Source organism: Polypterus senegalus, chromosome 8, assembly GCF_016835505.1.
Source record: "Polypterus senegalus isolate Bchr_013 chromosome 8, ASM1683550v1, whole genome shotgun sequence".
Taxonomy (NCBI): Eukaryota; Metazoa; Chordata; class Cladistia; order Polypteriformes; family Polypteridae; genus Polypterus; species Polypterus senegalus.
The window spans coordinates 88,558,635-88,577,435 of NC_053161.1; the positions used below are offsets into that span (position 1 = coordinate 88,558,635).

At 37.8% G+C, this 18,801-nt stretch overlaps 1 protein-coding gene across 1 annotated transcript in view; it reads left to right on the plus strand.

Moving 5' to 3' along the window:
- Positions 1-18,801, plus strand: part of cftr (CF transmembrane conductance regulator) — a 135,151-nt gene that overhangs the window by 62,177 nt on the left and 54,173 nt on the right. The window contains exons 9-12 of the mRNA XM_039761403.1: positions 254-346; positions 1,663-1,845; positions 10,389-10,580; positions 14,131-14,225. Of these exons, the coding sequence (XP_039617337.1) occupies positions 254-346; positions 1,663-1,845; positions 10,389-10,580; positions 14,131-14,225 (563 nt within the window). The remainder of the gene's footprint in view (positions 1-253; positions 347-1,662; positions 1,846-10,388; positions 10,581-14,130; positions 14,226-18,801) is intronic.

An 18,801-nucleotide genomic window follows, 5' to 3' on the forward strand; every position in this document is an offset into this window, starting at 1 on the left:
GTAACAGAACCTATAAAACCATGTAATGCACTCTATAAACTGCACAAAATGTATATTCCAATAATGTTATTATGGAAATACTGGTTTTTATAGTAGTTTCAAATATTTCATTTTTATAGTGGTTTTAAAAGCTTACTTTAGAATTTGGATATTAGCGCTGCTCTATATAGTATATAACACTGAGCTAGCAGCTGAAGAAGTGTGTATGTGTTCTGATGTACTGAATGGTAACACAAGTACACATTTCTTGCAGGACTTCCTGAAAAAAGATGAGTATAATGTATTAGAGTACAACCTTACCACAACAGAAATTGAGATGAAAAATGTAACAGCGTCATGGGATGAGGTTTGTATATGATATCTCTATTTTTAAAGTTAAATTGAATCTATTTCCCTTAATTGCATTACATTAAAAGCAAGGACTACACAGTATACAAGTAGGGAAATGTCAATGTGAAATATTTTATCTTGTAGTTGTATTATGATTTCTTTCAGGACAGTGAATAGATAATAATCAACATGAAACTAAACTGTATTTGTACAGTTTCGTACAGAGACTTGTTTTTAAGTAAGAGCAGCAGAAATGTAATGAGATGGCTAACTTTAACATTCTGTATATTGAAACTAAGTAATGACTGTTGTTCTCTAGACGAACCCACTTCAAATGGGGCTCATGCTTACAAGAAGCAGGAACAAAGGACTAAGTCTGTCTTTTTTAATGTTTTGGACAGAAGGGGGCGCTCCAGCTCCCCAAGCAACCAACCCAAATAGGCTCAAGACGCAATTTAAAATCCAAAGACTCCTTATTGTGGGAAACCTTTACCCAAGTGTTTCCCACCACAAGCCACAAGTAATTACAAGTACAATAAACAGCACAAAGCAGCAATTCTTTGTCTCTTCTCTGCCTTCTCTTGGTCGTTGCCTCCACCACGTCTCCCCACCAGTTTCATGCGCCTCCTCTTGATTCTGGCTTGTCCATCTGAGGGAGGCAGCTCCTTATTTTTTAGCCCACACGTTTTCTGTAAGCACTTCCAGGTGAATCAGAAATCCCATAATGTTGGCCTCCTCAGTCATTGCAGCACCACTTGGTGGCCCCTACCGAACTCAGCCAGGTTGGGTTAAAGAACTCCTTGTCCCTTGCTGTTCTGTGGCAATCCAAGGTGCCACCTCATTGCAGGGGGGCTGCCATCTAGAGCTCCAGGGGAGGTAATGCCATTTGCATGCTCTCTCTCCTGGTCCTTCTATCTTCTGGTGTCCTAACCTGGTAGAGGCCCTGGCTTTCCACTACAGTGTATTAACTAATACAGTAATAGTAACTACATGTAATTCCTGCATGAAGTTTTTAATTGTAACAGTCTATAAGAATGATTTTCTAACAATTAGCAGCTAGGAATATTTCTCCTTGTGTAACATAAGGCTTCCTGTTTTCCCCTGATGCGATTGCTAAAGTAATGGCTGGACCCTCCAAATAGGCTTAGGAGTTTGTACCTGATGCTGCTGGCTCAATGTGACTCTTTACTGGATTATGTGGACAAGGAATGAAACTCAATTATTTGTTTATTTGGTAAATTAGAAATACTGCTTTTAGAAGCACTTTCTAATGAAATGTGGGGAAACTTGAAATATGTTCCGATATATTTCCCAATTTCATCATTCTTTTAGGCAATTGGAGAGTTGTTTGAAAAGGCGAAGAAAGAAAACACCAAAAATGACCTTCTGAATGGAGATGCAAACCTTTCCTTCATCAATTATTCCCTCTATGTAACACCAGTCTTAAAAAATATTAACTTGGTTTTAGAAAAGGGAAAAATGCTGGCTGTGGCAGGATCTACTGGTTCAGGCAAGGTAAGCATGCATCTCCTCTTTCACAGCCTTTTAATAGCAAATTGGGTTTGACGGTTTCCCTGTGGACTGTTTATGCTTGCGTTAAAGTAAGTTACCTTTTAGCTTGTCTGCACGTGTAGTCAGACCCTTAATCTACCTTTGGCACAAATTCCAATTGATGCAGTGGAGAATGCAGTGTTCCTTAATGTGATGCATTTGTGTGAAATGTACCTTATCAAGTTTCCAACTATGTCCCCATTGCAGAATTTCTTTTAAATTAATCACTGGAATTCACCACACTAGTCCCCTTCGTAATTTTAAATACTCCCATCACCTCTTAATCTCACCAAGGCTCATACCTCTTAGATCTAGAATAGCCTAGTAGCTCTTCTGTGAACGTCTGTTGCACTGCTATGTCTTTTTTGTAATATGGAGACCTAAACTGAACACAGTACTCCAGGCGATGCTTTAGTAGTCAGTTACAGTATATAACTTACACATAATCTCCCTTGACTTGTACTCCACACAACGTGATATACAACCTAACAGCCTTCTTGATCTCTTCTGTGCACTGTCTTGATGTAGATACTGATTAGTCCATTATGACTCCTAAATTTCTTTAATAAGATCTTCTCATTTTGGCTGCTACTATTTAGGGGTCGCCACAGTAGATGATCCATCTCCATCTATCACTGACCTTTACATCATTTTCTGCCACTTGACTACCTTCATGTCCTCCCTCTCCACATCCACAAACCTCCTCTTTCACCTTCCTCTTTTCCTCATGTTCCATCCTGAACATTCTTTTCCCAATGTACCCCTCATCTCTCCCCTGCACTTGCCCAAACCATCTCAACCTAGCAGCTTTCCCTTAGTCACCAAACCATCGTACAAGAGTTGTCCCTCTAAATATACTCATTTCTAATCCTGTCAACTCTCATTACTCTAAGCAAAAATCATAGCATCTTCAACTGAGCCACTTCCAGCTCTGACTCCTGTCTTTCCGTCAGTGACATCATCTCCAAACCATACAACATAGCTGGTCTCACTGCCATTTTATAAACCTTCCCTTTTACTCTTGAAGATAGTCTTCTATCACAAATCACTCCTGTCACTCTTCTCCACCCAGTCCACCCTGCCTTCACTCTCTTTCTGCCACACTCTCCATTGCTTTGGACTATTAAGTGTTTAAATGTGTCTACCTTCACCACCTCTGCTCCTTGCAGTCACACCCTTCCACCACCTTTCCTCTCATTCATGCACATGTACTCTGTCTTAATCCTACAGACTCTCATTCCCCTTCTAGGCAGTGTGTACCTCCACCTCTACAGGTTTACCTCAACATGATGTCTGCTCTCACTACAGATCACAATGTCATCTGCAAACATCATGGTCCACAAAGACTCCTGTCTGACGTCATCTATAAACCTGTCATTCATCTTTGCAAACAGGAAAGGGCTCAGAGCCAATCCTTGATGCAAGCCCACTCTTACCTTGAACCAAGCTGTCTTTCCAACCGCAAACCTCACTGCAGTGATAATGTCCTCATGCATATCCTGCACCACCCTCACATACTTTTCTGAGACTCCTTCCTCATACAGTACCATAACTCCTCTCTTGGCACCCTGCCATATGCTTTGTCTGAGTCCACAAATATGCAATGCAATTCCTTCTGACCTTCTTTGTACTTCTCCATCAGCACTCTTAAGGCAAACATTGCATCTGTAGTACTCTTTCCTGGAATGAAACTCTATGGCTGCTCACAAATCCCTGCCTCTTCTCCCAGCTCTTTTGTAAGCTGTACTTTCCAATTTCACACCTCCTACTGTGTTTTCAAATTTTACATTTATACTTCCTACTTGCAATGCCTTATATTTACGTACAATCATTTTCATCTGTCACAAATCTGCCCAAGACTGTATGTTGTCCCAGTCCCTTAGTAAAAGTTTGCTGCTTCTGCATTATCTGCTCATCTACCTAGTATCATCTGCAGAATTAACCAGTAAAGCAGTTTGTAGTTTATATTTTTATCTAGCTCAGGTATGTCAAATTCAGTTTTAATGAGGGCTAAAAATAACACTTTATTTACCCATTGTGGGCCACACTATACCAACAAACAGATCTTTACAAACAAGACACTTAGGTACCTCTCTCTTTATCCCAACTGTATATCCTGCCTTATGGGTTAGGAAAGCTACCAGCAGCCATGTGACCAAATCAGCAATGAGTGAAAAAAGGAAATCACTGCATAAAGTCAAGAGAGAGCAGCAATCTGGACAAAGGCACAACTTGTATCTAAACATTAACATGTGTCACAATCAGAAGACACTTGAACACATTTAAAACTTGTATGTAAGCAAGCTAGTGATGGACTGCACACGTGATATTCAGGGTTGGCTAGACACAGATAGTGATAGGATCTAACAGGAGGAGAACTACAAGTCTCTTGTATAACAACCAAGTCAGCAGAATGTACAAAAAAAAAAATCGTGTAATGCACAGGCTTTGGAAGGGTGTCCAGTCTTGACACATGTGCAGCTTTAAAAAGTGAGAGGAGTGGCAGCAGAGGCGTGTGTGAAGTTGAGCTACCATCTGCATGAGACCATCAGATCTTTGGAATCATGCTAAAACACTTTACTTTATTATAGCAGCGCAGCATTTCACTTTTTTCAGTATTTTTTGTTGGGTCAATATGAACAGTATCAGCAAGTTTCCATTCTAACTAGAGGTTAGTAAATATATTTGTGAATACTCTTCAGTTAATCTGCCTTTGCTCCAAATGTAAAAAAGTATATGTAAGCATTTATACTATGTGTCAGTCATTACAAATTGGCTTAGGGTAGTGTTCATTATATTTAATTAAGATTATTTACTTTGAAGAGCCTGTAAATTAATCCATTGTGTTCCCCTCTATTGTGATCAAGAAGCAGGCCTTTTTCCACAAATTCATATTATAGATTGTTGAATTCACTTTTTTCAATAAATCACTGTAATCTAGTATGGTTCAACCATATATGAGATACTGTAGTTCCTGGGAACAGAGACTTCCATTGTCTGTATTTTGGAACTGTTGATCTTTAACAGGAGCTATTCATTTTTTTTTATTTGTAGGTTAGAGTTAATTAAATTATTGTGCTGTTCTCACAGTCCTTGATAAGCATATTACTAATGTTTGCTTGTAAATGCTCAGTTGTTGTTACTTATTAACCAAACAGTATAACATGTCCTGTTATGGAAAGTGATTGATTATACTGTAAAGAAAAACACAGTTTCCTTCATTTGGAACTCAATGAACTCCTTTATTATTTTTTTAAGTTTATCCTGATTTAAAAAGTGGATTTTTTTTTTTTTTGCAAAATAGGGCCTACTTATTTCTGACTTAAAGATTGATGAATATTTAAATCTGTGTTTCGGAAGCAATCACTGGTGAGAATTATTTAAAATAAAGTTGCTAGTCTCGAGATAACTTTAAAGTTTTCAGATCCCATAAATTGACATTGATGGTCATTTTGAAGTCCATGAACACTTTTATTTGTGGGAAATTCTATCTATCTATCTATCTATCTATCTATCTATCTATCTATCTATCTATCTATCTATCTATCTATCTATCTATCTGTCTGTCTGTCTGTCTGTCTATCTATCTATCTATCTATCTATCTATCTATCTGTCTGTCTGTCTGTCTGTCTATCTATCTATCTATCTATCTATCTATCTATCTATCTGTCTGTCTGTCTGTCTGTCTGTCTGTCTGTCTTTCTTTCTTTACAAAAAACTAAAAAAACCATTTCATTACAATTAAATCTGGGGTCAGTTTTAGGCTTGATCATTATTTTCATATTCCCTCTGTGTCTGCATTGTTTTTCTTTATCAGAGTACTGCAGTTTCCTAATGCTTTGAAAAATACTGATTATGTAAACTGAACTAACATTAGTTTTGCATATGGGTTTGAGTGCACAACAACAACATCAACATTTATTTCTATAGCACATTTCATACAAAGAATGTATCTCCAAGTGCTTTACAAGATGGGAAAGGAAAAAACAATAACAAGAAAAGAAAAATTAAAAACAGGTAGGAAGAATAATGAAAATGATTATATGCCAAAAATACCCAGATAAGAATAAATTAGTATGTATTTACCTAACACAGATCTGAAATTGAGTCCTTATTTAGATTTTAAGTCTCTAAAGATTCATTTTTAAGTCTCTAAAGACAAAGGTATGATCAGATGATCTGGGATTACAGGAAAAAAAAAAACTCCAGACCAAATTTGCAGGATTTCCAAGGCCAAACTACCACCCAGCTCTCACTGTCATTCTACAGTTCCTGACTGTGTCGCCATTAACAGGATACTCTTGTGGCGCTCTTTAATCTTCTCAGCATATCTGGTACCTGCAGAATACTTAAGCAAGGGGACAGTGGCATATAGCACCATAACAGAGTACTGTAAAAAAAGGGAAACAAAATAGTGATTAGTGACCAGATGTAGTGGTCCGGTCCCACTAAGATTCACACCGCCGAAGAGACAGTAATTTATTTATTTTTTTAGTGGAGATTCCAAGGACACACCCAGCCTTGGCCCGACCCGCACACACTCACAAACAGAAACAAAATGCCACTGGAAATAAAACAGAAAATAAAGAATGTATTAATAATAAATGAAAACAACGACCCACCCCAATTCCCTTTACGACGATGTACAATCAACACGAAAACAAACAACAACAATAACCACACACAATAAAGTCCACGTAAAAACGGCAACTGATGTAATTTAAAGATGAAGGTAAATATTCCAGAGATCTGCATGTTGAAGGGGAATGTAAAGATAGTCCTACTAGTAGTTCCTGAAATGGAGAAGACGGGTGGATGGTTCAGGAGCGCTCCTTTCTTCACAGGATGGCCACATACAGCCCTCACGTAATAGGCAGACAGTAGACGATCCAGACCCCGACCCAGAAACGATCCAAGACAAAATGAGAAAACACAGATATCACAATGGAAGGTAGACAGACAGGAACTTTCGACACGAAACACAAAATACTTCTCTACTTTTTCGGTAACACTAGCCCCCCTTTTAAATGCCCCTTTTAACCCTTCACCCTGGGCAGATGACCAATCAGAGCCACTGCAGGGACTGCTGGGAGTTGAAATTTCAACCACCGCTACACAGCCTATAAAACAGCAAATCCAGAATAAAATTAATGAAAATAACCAATTTCCTCATCCCCTCTGTCTGAAGTACTTATATTGGTGATGCTAGTAATTTACGTGAAAGCCAGATTAAAGAAGAATTCTTTAGTAGATTTCAACTGTACTTATCTCCAGTGGTAAAGTATTCCAGACTTTTGGTGCATAGACACAGAAAGCCACCTCACCAGTTTTTTTATGCTTCATGCTCAGGATGCTACAAATGTAAGGGGACAAGCAGCTATAGAACGTTTAAAATATAGAAAGGTGATAGATTGTTTTGAGCCTTATATATAATTAAAGGTGTTTTAAAATTCAAACCTAAACGAAACAGGCAGCTAGTGTAATGATGCTAAGACTGGTATGGCATGCTAAGATTTTATCTCAAGTTTTGTTCCTGGTTTGAGCATAATACTGCTGCGATAAGCTCTGGTTCATCACTAGCCTTTCAAAAAAGACACAGGTTCATAAAAGAAATAAATGATCCCTGAAGGTTTAGTTGAATTAGTAAATTGACATGACCTTACATTTTTCTTACCCTATCAGGAGTTGATTTGATATTTTCCAGCAGTGCTAGGCTAAATACAGCATGATGTTGATAATTCTCTAAAAATATGAATCCAAAATTAAATGAGAATGACAATAAAATAAAATAATATCACCCATCCTCAATTGTAGTTACTTAACAATATAATTGTTAAAGTGAAAGTTACTGATGCCAGTTTCAGCTGTCGTTAATGTACCGTTAATGTGTTCTGCTCATTACAACCAGATTGAAAAGACTTCTGATTGATGCACCAATTTTTGCATTCCTCTTTGAGTCTCTTGTCCGCAGTGCTAAGTCAAAGCCCAACATTATACTCAACTGAAGGATGTTATTTCAAAGAGATTTAGGGAAACAAACACATCAAAGATAGAAACCTGATTATATGGAAAGGGTGAAGATAAGCTTTTTAAACAAAGTTTTTGACAAGGCCCATTTTTGCTGAGAGAATACATTTCAGTCCCCGTTATTAAACATTGCTACAGGTTCATGGCATTAATCAAGCGGTTGATGTTTTTACCCTTACAGGAACAGATTGGAATTCAATTTGTTGGCCTGAAGCCTGCAGAATTCTTCGAAATAGGGCGTCACTATCAGTAAATAAGTGATTATATACTGTAGGGCAGTTGGCATCCATTGAAAAAGTGCGCAGCAATAGATTACTAATCAAGCTATGCTGTACATGACATTAGAAAAGTGCTCCATTGTCTTCTATTAATGTTCTCTACTTGTTAACTTTTTATTTTCGTGTTATCACTCCTTGTGGTCTTTGTCTCTTGGATTCCTGCTCAATAAAATTAATTTTTGACTGCTGTTGTTTTTCCTTCACCTTTCTTAACCTTACCTTTTCCTGACCACACTTCATAGAAGAGTAGCATAATTCAAATGTTTCAGTAAATACTGTATATTATATGTTCCTTTTCTCTAAGTAAATTAAAGGTAATGATTTCAATAAATATTACAACTTATAACAAGGCATACTTATTTTCTAATTATTGTATAATTTTCTTTTATCTGGAAAATCAGATCACTGCAGATATCTTTACCTAAATGTAGGTGACCAGCCAAAGGATTTGGCTAAGCATCTAAGCCTATTACACATTAAAAGCCAAAGTTCAAACATTCTGCACAGATTTTGCTTACCGTGCTGTGAAATGTCTGGGCTCTAGAAAGGCCAACCTATAGTCACTGCTTTTTTCATGACGAAATGGCTGGGGATAAGTAGAAATGTAAAATTCTTTGGATTTGTGAAGAAAATTAAATCTCAAAAAATCAAAAAGAAAATCTGTTCTAAGTCCTTCTCTGAGAACCCTAACACAATGAGGACTGGCTGAGGTCATTTATTTTAGGTAGAATGCCTAGAGGGGGCCGGGTGGTCTCATGGCCTAGAAACCCCTGCAGATTTTATTTTTTTCTCCAGCCATCTGGAGTTGTTTTTGTTTTTTCTGGCCATCGGACCTTACTTTTATTCTATGTTAGTGTTCTCTGATTTTACTGTAATTCTTACTTTGTCTCTTTTCTCTTTCTTCATCATGTAAATCACTTTGAGAGACATTATTTGTATGAAAATGTGTTATATAAATAAAAGTTGTTGTTGAAAATGGTGACTATCTGATAGGAGGCTGCCAGAAAAATTAATACAATTGACAAATGTAGTTTCCCAACATTGCTTTTCTACTTGCAGAACACTAGATGGATGAACAATGTCATTATTGTATAGGGAATTTATTTAATGCTTGGCATTTCTAGTAATGTTTATTTCATCAAAAAATAATTCTAAGGTGAGAGATCTGCTGCATCATTCATATAAATTACCCTGCAAAATCCTTCAATGCTGTACATTTGTATCCTTTATACACATTAAACATGGGAAATATTCCATGTTAGACATTACACAAGATCTTCTAATTACGGCCTCAATTGCTTACATCAGCTCAAAGTGAAACCACACCAATTATGAAAGCTGCATGTGCCTAAAAGTGTTTAATATAATGTCAGAGTGATGTATTCTTAATCTATAAGCATAGCTGAAACACTTGACTCATTTCTACTCATGATGGACAAAATATTGAGGCACCTTCCCTACACAGGGTGATAGTCCTGGTTGTAGAAGTGCAACATATCACCTTGCAATGTAAGAAAGTAGGTACAAAAGACAATATCCATCCATCCTGCTATATCCTAACTGCAGGGTCACGGGGGTCTGCTGGAGCCAATCCCAGCCAACACAGGGTGCAAGGCAGGAAACAAACCCTGGGCAGGATGCCAGCCCACCACAGGGTGCACACACACACACACACACACCAGGGACAGTTTAGGATCGCCAATGCACCTAACCTGCATGTCTTTGGACTGTGGGAGGAAACCCACGCAGACACGGGGAGAACATGCAAACTCCACGCAGGGAGGACCTGGGAAGCAAACCTGGGTCTCCTAACTGCGAGGCAGCAGCACTACCCACTGCGTCACTGACCTTTCAATCTAATTCACCCACACAGTATTTCTGTTACAAGTGACTCTAGCTAGATTTTAGTATGAGTTCACATAACTGACATTACTTGGGAACGAAGTGAAGATTGTTGTCCACTGGGTAAAGTTGGCACAAAACCTAATGCTGTTCATTCACAAAATTATTTGAAATGGATTAACTAACACCTGGCGTATTATTTTGTAAGATATCTGAAAGCACTTAGTGGTTAAGAGAATGTGGATTGATTAATAGATATTCATATTATTTAATAACTGTTTTATGTAACACAGCTGTGCTTTGATTGTGATCAAATGATTTGATAACCACTTTGTATTTTACCGATTACTGTTCCGTAGAGCTCCATGTTGATGATGATCATGGGTGAACTTCAACCGTCAAAAGGCGATATCAAACACAGTGGGCGGATTTCATACTCACCCCAGATAGCTTGGATCATGCCAGGGACTATAAAAGACAATATTTTATTTGGTCTTTCTTATGATGAATATCGCTACAGCAGTGTCATCAAGGCCTGTCAGCTTGAAGAGGTAACATTTTGTACCACATAGACAGACTAGTCATCCTTACCAAACAACAGAGCGGCCGAGCTAAAAACTTTTTAACACTAGTCATACAGTATGTGTCAAAGATAAAATAATAGGTTCTGTATGCTTTGTATAACATATGTTCCTTTCACACAAGTTTACTCAAACGTAATGTCATCCATTAACACATATTCTGAACTTGCTTAATCGTATTTAGTGGGTCTGTGAAATTTTACATGTAATAAGTCAAGAAGAAGCCTAAATGGGATGCCATTCTGTAAATATATGTAGTGGCGGGTATGAGCCAACTTGCAGCAAACACATGCTTGTGAACACCCAAGTGCATGGACCAGCACTCAAGGAGGCAACAACCAACTGGGGAAATCCTGTGTGTAAAATGCTGAAGATCGAGGTGCTCCATCGATGAAGTGGACCTGAATAAGTGATAAATCACAAAGAGCAAAGTATTAGCAAATTGCAGGATCAAGCAGAAGACTATAACAGGAAAAGAAAAATCCAAAATCAAAGCCAAAATGTAAAAATACTATACACTAGTAAAAATGCCCAGAAATCATTACACAAAGCGTGGAGGCCTAATTGGGATAAACATGAAAAGCAGAATACTCAAGAAAGGAACAGCCATGGTCAAATGATACATGAATGTATGAGGGTGAATCCTCAGCCCATTCGTGACATATACATACTGTATAAAACTGTATATGGACCTGGATATCATCCCATTGATAAAAGAATTCAGTGGTAAAAAAATTGAATAATAAATGTATGTACCTCGTATATTGTAGCAGAAGTCCTCCCCAAACCCAGCAAAAAAGCAGAAGAAATGAAATGCACAAAAAAGACTGAATTTACTATAAAATAAAGCACACAAGGAGAAGTACTAATAACAAGGAATAAAACAATAAACTTGACTAACGGATTATTGTTCCTGATGTCTGAACTCTAAAATACACCTTAAAGCGACGTCTGAACCATCCTCACCTACTCTGGACTCTCTTCCTGCTATTGTCAATGCTGATGCTCCTGACTCCAAGCTTAGAAGTTCTCTTGTCAGAAGCAACTTTTAAACCCTAACCCTTTTCTGGTTCCACAAGAATTTCTTTGTGTCAGGGGTTGGTTTTCGAGTTGGGCCAGGGATACCAGGCTAGTTCACCTACTGGCACCTTGTGTTCCTGTGACATAATGTAATATAGACCTTAAAGAGAAAGCCCTCTTACAATACATTTACTGTATATTTTGTGAAGTTGTGCAAAGCGGAACAAAGGTTCTAAGGAGCAAAGAGATCATCAGATTGACACAGAAAAGCTTAAGTTGCCATTTGAAAACATCTTTAAAGAGAAAGAGCAAGAGGGGATACTGCATGCACTTCTGTGGTGAGAGAGGGGAGCTTGGAGAATGAAGCACTCCCATAAGAACAAAAAGCAGAAGCATCACTGCAGAAAATAGTAAAATGTCTCCTGGGTAGATATGTATTACAGTATTTCCTCTCGGGATGCTAAAGTGCTGGTGACCCAGCAGGTGCCAATAATGGCTGACCCTTTGTTTAGTGAACGAGGCAGGAAGGACACAAAGTGTGAGTAGGGGAGCAGAACACCTCCCGCCTTAAACAACGCCAGCATAGGCCTCACCATTTTTTTCCTGAAACATTTATTAGCAAGTGATAAGTTAGGAACCATTAATCTAATAGGTGGTAGCACACAAACCTGTATGGAAAGGATTTGGGCCTTCATGCCTCTTTAACGAGGGCAGTGTGAAGGTTGTCTGAGACATCCCACCATTTAAAAGCAACTGACGTTTCAGGAATGCAGGAACACCAAGAACCACAAAAGGCACATCTAGCCTGTCTGAAGTCTATGTAGCAAAACAAGAGCTGCACCAGTCCTAGAAGAGGCTCTCAGAGTTGGCGGGAGATGACTGCAGCAAGACATTTAGAATCACCTTGTAACAGAATTTTCTGAGTCTAGAGTCTTGAAGGAAGATTAGTTGACGGTTCCTCTGGAAATTGAAAAAGTCAAGATTGTGAGAGTGATGAGAGGTGAGAAAGGGACTGTGTGTGTTATCTCTCCCTTGTGTGCTTTAGTCAATAAACATACAATTTCTGTATATCTTTTCTCTCCTTGGTGTTATTCTAGATGTGGAGGGAGACAAAATAAAGAGACTTTCCAGTGTAAAGTATTAGATAATTAGAAGGCCCACAAAGAAAGAGTACAGAGGCTTCACGCTTATAAATTATATAAACAAGGGCTAGATGCTGAAAGACTTTCTATGTTTTGCTTCTGACCTATAGTACAATTGGTGTGCTACTAGATGACAGTATCACACTGGATTTAGACAGGAGACTCAAAGAAGAGTTCATGGAAAAACTGAAAGCTTAGGTTATGCATGAGAGAACTAGCATTGCTTTGAAACATACTTGTGTCATGGACAATTACAAGTAAAGACAAGAGGCAAAGTAAAACACCAATCAGTTACCCCCTGAAATAAATACAGTGGAGAACCTGACACCACTTCAGGTATGGGCATGGATGGGACGGGGCAGTTTACCATATGTGCTTTTGGCACTAGAGTCTTTAGTAAATCGTTTTTTTAAAGTATATCAAATATTGTAACGCCATAGTTTTAATTCACCCTCTCAGGTTGCTGCATTTAAAGCGGAGAATCTGAAGAGCACAGAGTGAGGGAAGGTTTGCACACTTTCTTTCATTGCTTATAAGCGACTGGACTTCTCTAGTTTATTTTCCTCGTGCCCTTGTTTAGATGCTAGAGGATTCAAAAGTTTATTCAATTCTGAAATGCTTTCTAAAATTGGGAAGGCAGAATGTTTGCTTGCCTCATTAGCCGTAAGCAGGGAGCTGAGCAGTTAATGCTTTGGAGGGCTCAGTATATTTGACAGATGACATTAGATTTTATATCACTCGGTCCATTCTCAATTGCATGCAGATACTGAATACCTTTATTATTGTAAATGCCTTTAAGGTTGCCAACTTTTTAGATGTTTGTTTGCATTTAGAAAGTTTTGCAGCCATACTGTTATTTTTTACTTTTGTTGCAATTGAAGACATAGCAGCAACAATGTAGATTTTTATATGAAGCATGGCATTGGAGAAGCGTTTTTGTAAAGCTCTGTCTAATACAGGAAAAAGAATGCATTGCTTGATTTTCTTTTTATTTCAAGATTAGTAACTAGCCTTAGTCATATTTAATATTTTCTATATAGAGCTGTAATATTATTTTATTTATGCACCTGATAGAGTAATAGGGTGGTTGATGGTCTGTCTGAGTTAACTGACCTTTCATTTTTAAGGGTAACATTAAGATTAATGCAGAATTCCAAGAGTATGCATGAAAATAAACAAAGAATAAAACAATGATGGAAGTCTATCCATTATTGTGTTACAAAAAGCTTTTACTGCATGTCAGGTTACAGAAATGATTAACAATAGTTGACCAAGTGACTTTGATCTGAATAAAATCTCTACTCTCCAATAACTCCTTCTAAATTGTTGCAAACGGCAGAGCTTTTTTTGTTCCCCAGGATTTTGCTCTGCTTCCAGACAAAGATAAGACTGCCTTAGGAGAAGGAGGAGTGACCCTCAGTGGTGGGCAGCGGGCAAGGATTTCATTAGCCAGGTACTGTAGACTTTTCTTTTTTTTGTCTTGTGGAAAAAGTGTGGGAAGTTGGAACATTTTGTACAAACAATAAACTAGATATAGTTACTGGCAGCTGAATAGTATTTTTCAAATATTCAGTGGGCTTTGAAAGTGTTATGCTCCGTCAGGTTAACTCTTATTAGATTTTTTTTTTTTTTTTAATAACATCCATCAACAGCAAAGCTGGAAAGTGTCCTGTACTGTATGACATACACAGTAATGTAAGCCTCTTAATGGAGAATTTGAAGTTGAAAATTCAAAACGTTAATTGTAGAAGTCAGATTTTTCCGTTATAAGTTTCATGTGTCCGCACATACTCAGATTAGATCATTTCAGTGTTTGCATTTAACCTACAGTAACTCAGAAGGAGTGTGCCAGTGCCTTGTCCCATGTGGATTGCCATTCTTCTCTAAGTCTAACCTGCACATTTAAAGGGATATTGTAGGAAATCAGAGTGCCTGGGGATGACATTGAAATAATATTCATACTCGACACAGACAGCAGACAATTTGAACTGTAAGGCAGCTGCACTAATGTGTTTACCTACATATCAACCCATGGAAGCATTTCTATTTATATCTGATAAGAATAATGACTTCACTTTTTGCACAAGTGTTCTTACGGTCCTTCTTTCATTTATTCTGTAGTTTAAAGGTTTTCCTCCAAATTTTCATATGGTATTCCACTGACAGTTTTGTTGTCACAGCAAAATGATGTTCTGTTGCTGGCTGTCACTCAAAGTATCAACAAGTACATATTTTATAACAACAACATTTATTTGTATAGTACATTTTCATAAAAACAATGTAGCTCAAAGTGTTTTACAAGATGGCAAAGGAAAAGTTACAAGAAAACAAAAACAAACAGGATTAGGCAATGATATTAAAGAAAAGTAACAAAGAAAAAAACAAATGAATCTAGACAATCTTAAAAACAGAATAAAATATCAAGTAGAACAGTAGTGTCCTTATATACAATGTCGTGAGATGAAAGTCTGGTGATAAGGTCAGATGGCCAGGAGGACAGAAAAAACTAAACTGCAGTTAGGTTGGAGGAAAAACAAAATCTTCACAGGTTCCAGGGCCAAAAGACCACCCAGCACCCATTGGACATTCTACATACAGTACATAAATGTTCTTAAGTCATTCCTCTTTGTTTCCAGGCTTCATATGAAAGGATTCGATGAACTCGGCCTCGTGGACAGCTGGGGCACCCGCCATTCAATGCATAAACACAGGAAGCTGCATGGTGATGGTGCCTTGATCAGGTGATGAGATGAGAACCAGAAAAGACAGCAGAGAATAGTACAGATTAGTAAAGGTAGCAGATCCATGAAGAACATGACAATTCTATGCTTACATAGTCCATTAGGAGTACAAATAAAAAATAGCTATGAAAAAGCCAAATTAAAATAAAGAATCTTTAGCAGTTTTTTTTCTTTAGTATTCAACAGTATTAGCCTGGCAAATTTCTATTGGTAAAGTATTCCAGATTTTAGGTGCATAACAGCAAATGGCCGCGTCACCACTTCTTTTAAGCTTGGCTCTTAGAGTTGTAAGCAGATCACCATTAGAAGATCTGAGGTTGCAACTTGAAGTGTAGGGGGACAAGGCCTTCCAAAATATACGACGGAGCAAGATTATTTAACACTTTATACACCATGTGTAGTATTTGAAAGCCAATTCTGAATGACACAGATATCCAATGTAACAACGTTAAAACTGGTGAGATGTTCTTAGATGTTCTTTTTCCAGTTAAGATTCAGTTAATTGTAACCGCTTGAAGTCTTTCTGAGGGAGTCCTGTTAGGAGTGCATTACAGTAATCTAGTCAACTAAAAACAATATCATACATACTCGCCCTTAAACATCAATCATAAAATCAGACTCCGACTTGTACACCCGTTCAAAAATACGACACTTATTATTATTATTATTTTTTTACCATGTGGTCACATAGGCCCAATGCCTAGAAAAAAAAGGTATTGTGCTCCGTGGTTACTCTCTCAGGTGAGTGTTAGCATATCATAATCTCTTGGACCAATAGTGAGTTTTCCGCATTTGACTTATACGACCAACATTATCAAATTCATGATAAAATCAAGCCCTGGCTTAAACTTAAACGTGAGTATATATGGTAATTCCACATACTGTACACATATTTTTTAAAAAAATGGAAAATATGTTTGACCTAAACTTCTGTTAGATATCCATATTTAATAATAACTTTAAAACCAGGAGGCCATGTTTGTTTTTCTCATTTTTATATAGTTGAAAAAGCCATTACACAACATAGTATTTAATTCAGTCCAGTTAACTCCTATTTAGCTCTCTTAACAATAGAATAGAATAATATAGGAGAACTCCAAACAAATAGAACATTTTTGCAAGTATTACCAATAATAACTAGAAGACACAAACACAGATATATATATATATATATATATATATATATATATATATATATATATATATATATATATATATATATATATATATGCAGTGTATATATAAAAACAAACATAAGCTTGATGAAAAGAGGCCATTCAGCCCAACACCAATACCTTGACTGTAACTATTCACCTGAATTGCAATGTAGCATAACACCGGGATTTAAAATTCTCAGAGTGTGAACTCTGTTACTTGGTAATTTATTCCATTTATGTTACAAGACAAGTAAGTATCAACGGATTATTATGAGTGGCAAAAATAATCCAGGAGATATTATTGTTAAACAAAGATTTCACCAAGATAGGCAAGGAGGTTCACAACCATAAAAGAATCAAAGGACCAAAATGTGAATCAAAAGTCAAAAGCAAATAAGTCAAAACCCTGGCACTAGGGCCTACGTGGAAGTCAAGCTAACTGCACTAGAGAGAATTTCGAGATGTCATGTGTCCCCCGAGGGATAATGCATATTGTAAACACTGCCATGTTTGTAGCGTCACTTCTGTGACTTCATCAGTGTGATGATCACGGTCACATGACACATCCAAAATACATCACATATACAAAAGAAATTAATTGAGAGATGAACAAAATTATCCTTTGACCAATCAAATCCAAAAAAAAATAAATCTCCAAAATAGAGTCCAGATGGTAAAAAAAAAAAAAACCTAAGTACACGTATAAAACATGTTAAATATTATACTGTACAACACATTTCTATGTGAGCTGGAAAAAATGACATTCAACTAGCAGTGTAAAAATAGCCGCTTGGTCATTTTGCTTTTTAATCTCTGCTTGCTTAACGTGAACAGATTCAGCTCCTTCAATTGTTCCTTATATCTCATAACCCACAGTCTTTGGGATTTTTCTATAGTTCATATTTTTTTATGATATAAGACCAAACTGCATGAAATATTTCCTATACCTCCGCCTTGACCTGTACTCAGTAATAGCGTGCTATGTAACCAAACCTCCTAGTAGACTTCTTAATCTCCTCTGTAAACTGTCTGAATGTTAGCAATGACTTTTTCGCTACAACTTTTAAATCCTTCACATAGGGTGTACCTTCAGGTTTCACGTCATTTGTTGTATTAATATATGGATAACTTCATCTTCTATATATCGGCCCACGTTTGAAATCTGTCCCTGTCCATTTGTTTTGATTTTACTCAGCCATTCCACCTAGTTTATGGTGCTTTTCCACTGCATAGTACGGCACGACACGGTTCAGTTCAGCTCACTTTTGGGGGGTTTTCCACTGGGAACAGTACCTGGTACCTGGTCCTTTTTTTAGTACCACCTCAGCCAAGGTTCCAAGCACGCCGAACCATTACCAAAACGTAACGTGTAAACTCTGCTGGTCACTGATTGGCTGGAGAAAATCGTCATTACTGCATCACTGAACTTGCGACACGAGACACAACAGACCCGCTAGATTTTTAGCACAGCCAGCGAAGGTTCGGACGCACCTTTAACCAAAAATGGCTGTTTCGTGGTCTATTGAGGAAGTACAGACGTTCCTCTCGTTGGTAGCTGAGGAGCGGATCCAGCGAGAGCTGGATGGGGCGACGCGGAATGAAAAAGTTTTTCAGGAGGTCGGCGCAACTATAACGACACGTGAATAATCCCGCCCACTCTAAAGTGGTACTAAACTGCAGTCGAAACGCAAACTGAGCCGAACCAAGGTGCGCTGTACTGAACCGTGCTGTGCCGTAATATGCGGTGGAAAAGCGCCATTAGTGTTATGTGTAGACTTAACCAGGTCTATCCCAACCCGGTATATCCCAACTACAGAGCCACAGGGGTCTGCCGGAGCCAATCCCAGCCAACACAGGGCACAAGGCAGGAAACAAACCCCGGGCAGCATACTGTATATTATTATATAAATTATTTGTATGGATTAAGTCCTAGAGAGACACCATTTTTCATAATACCTAATTTGATAAAACTTCCTTGCACCCTAAATGTTGCCTTGTGTATTTCCAATAAGCAGTGCCTTGCTTTTAGTTTATCACTAAGCTATTATGAGGCACCTCATTCAGAACCTCGCCTGAAGTTAGATAATGTGAAGAAGCAAAGTCACACAGTATAAACTTTTGGGGTTTCCGC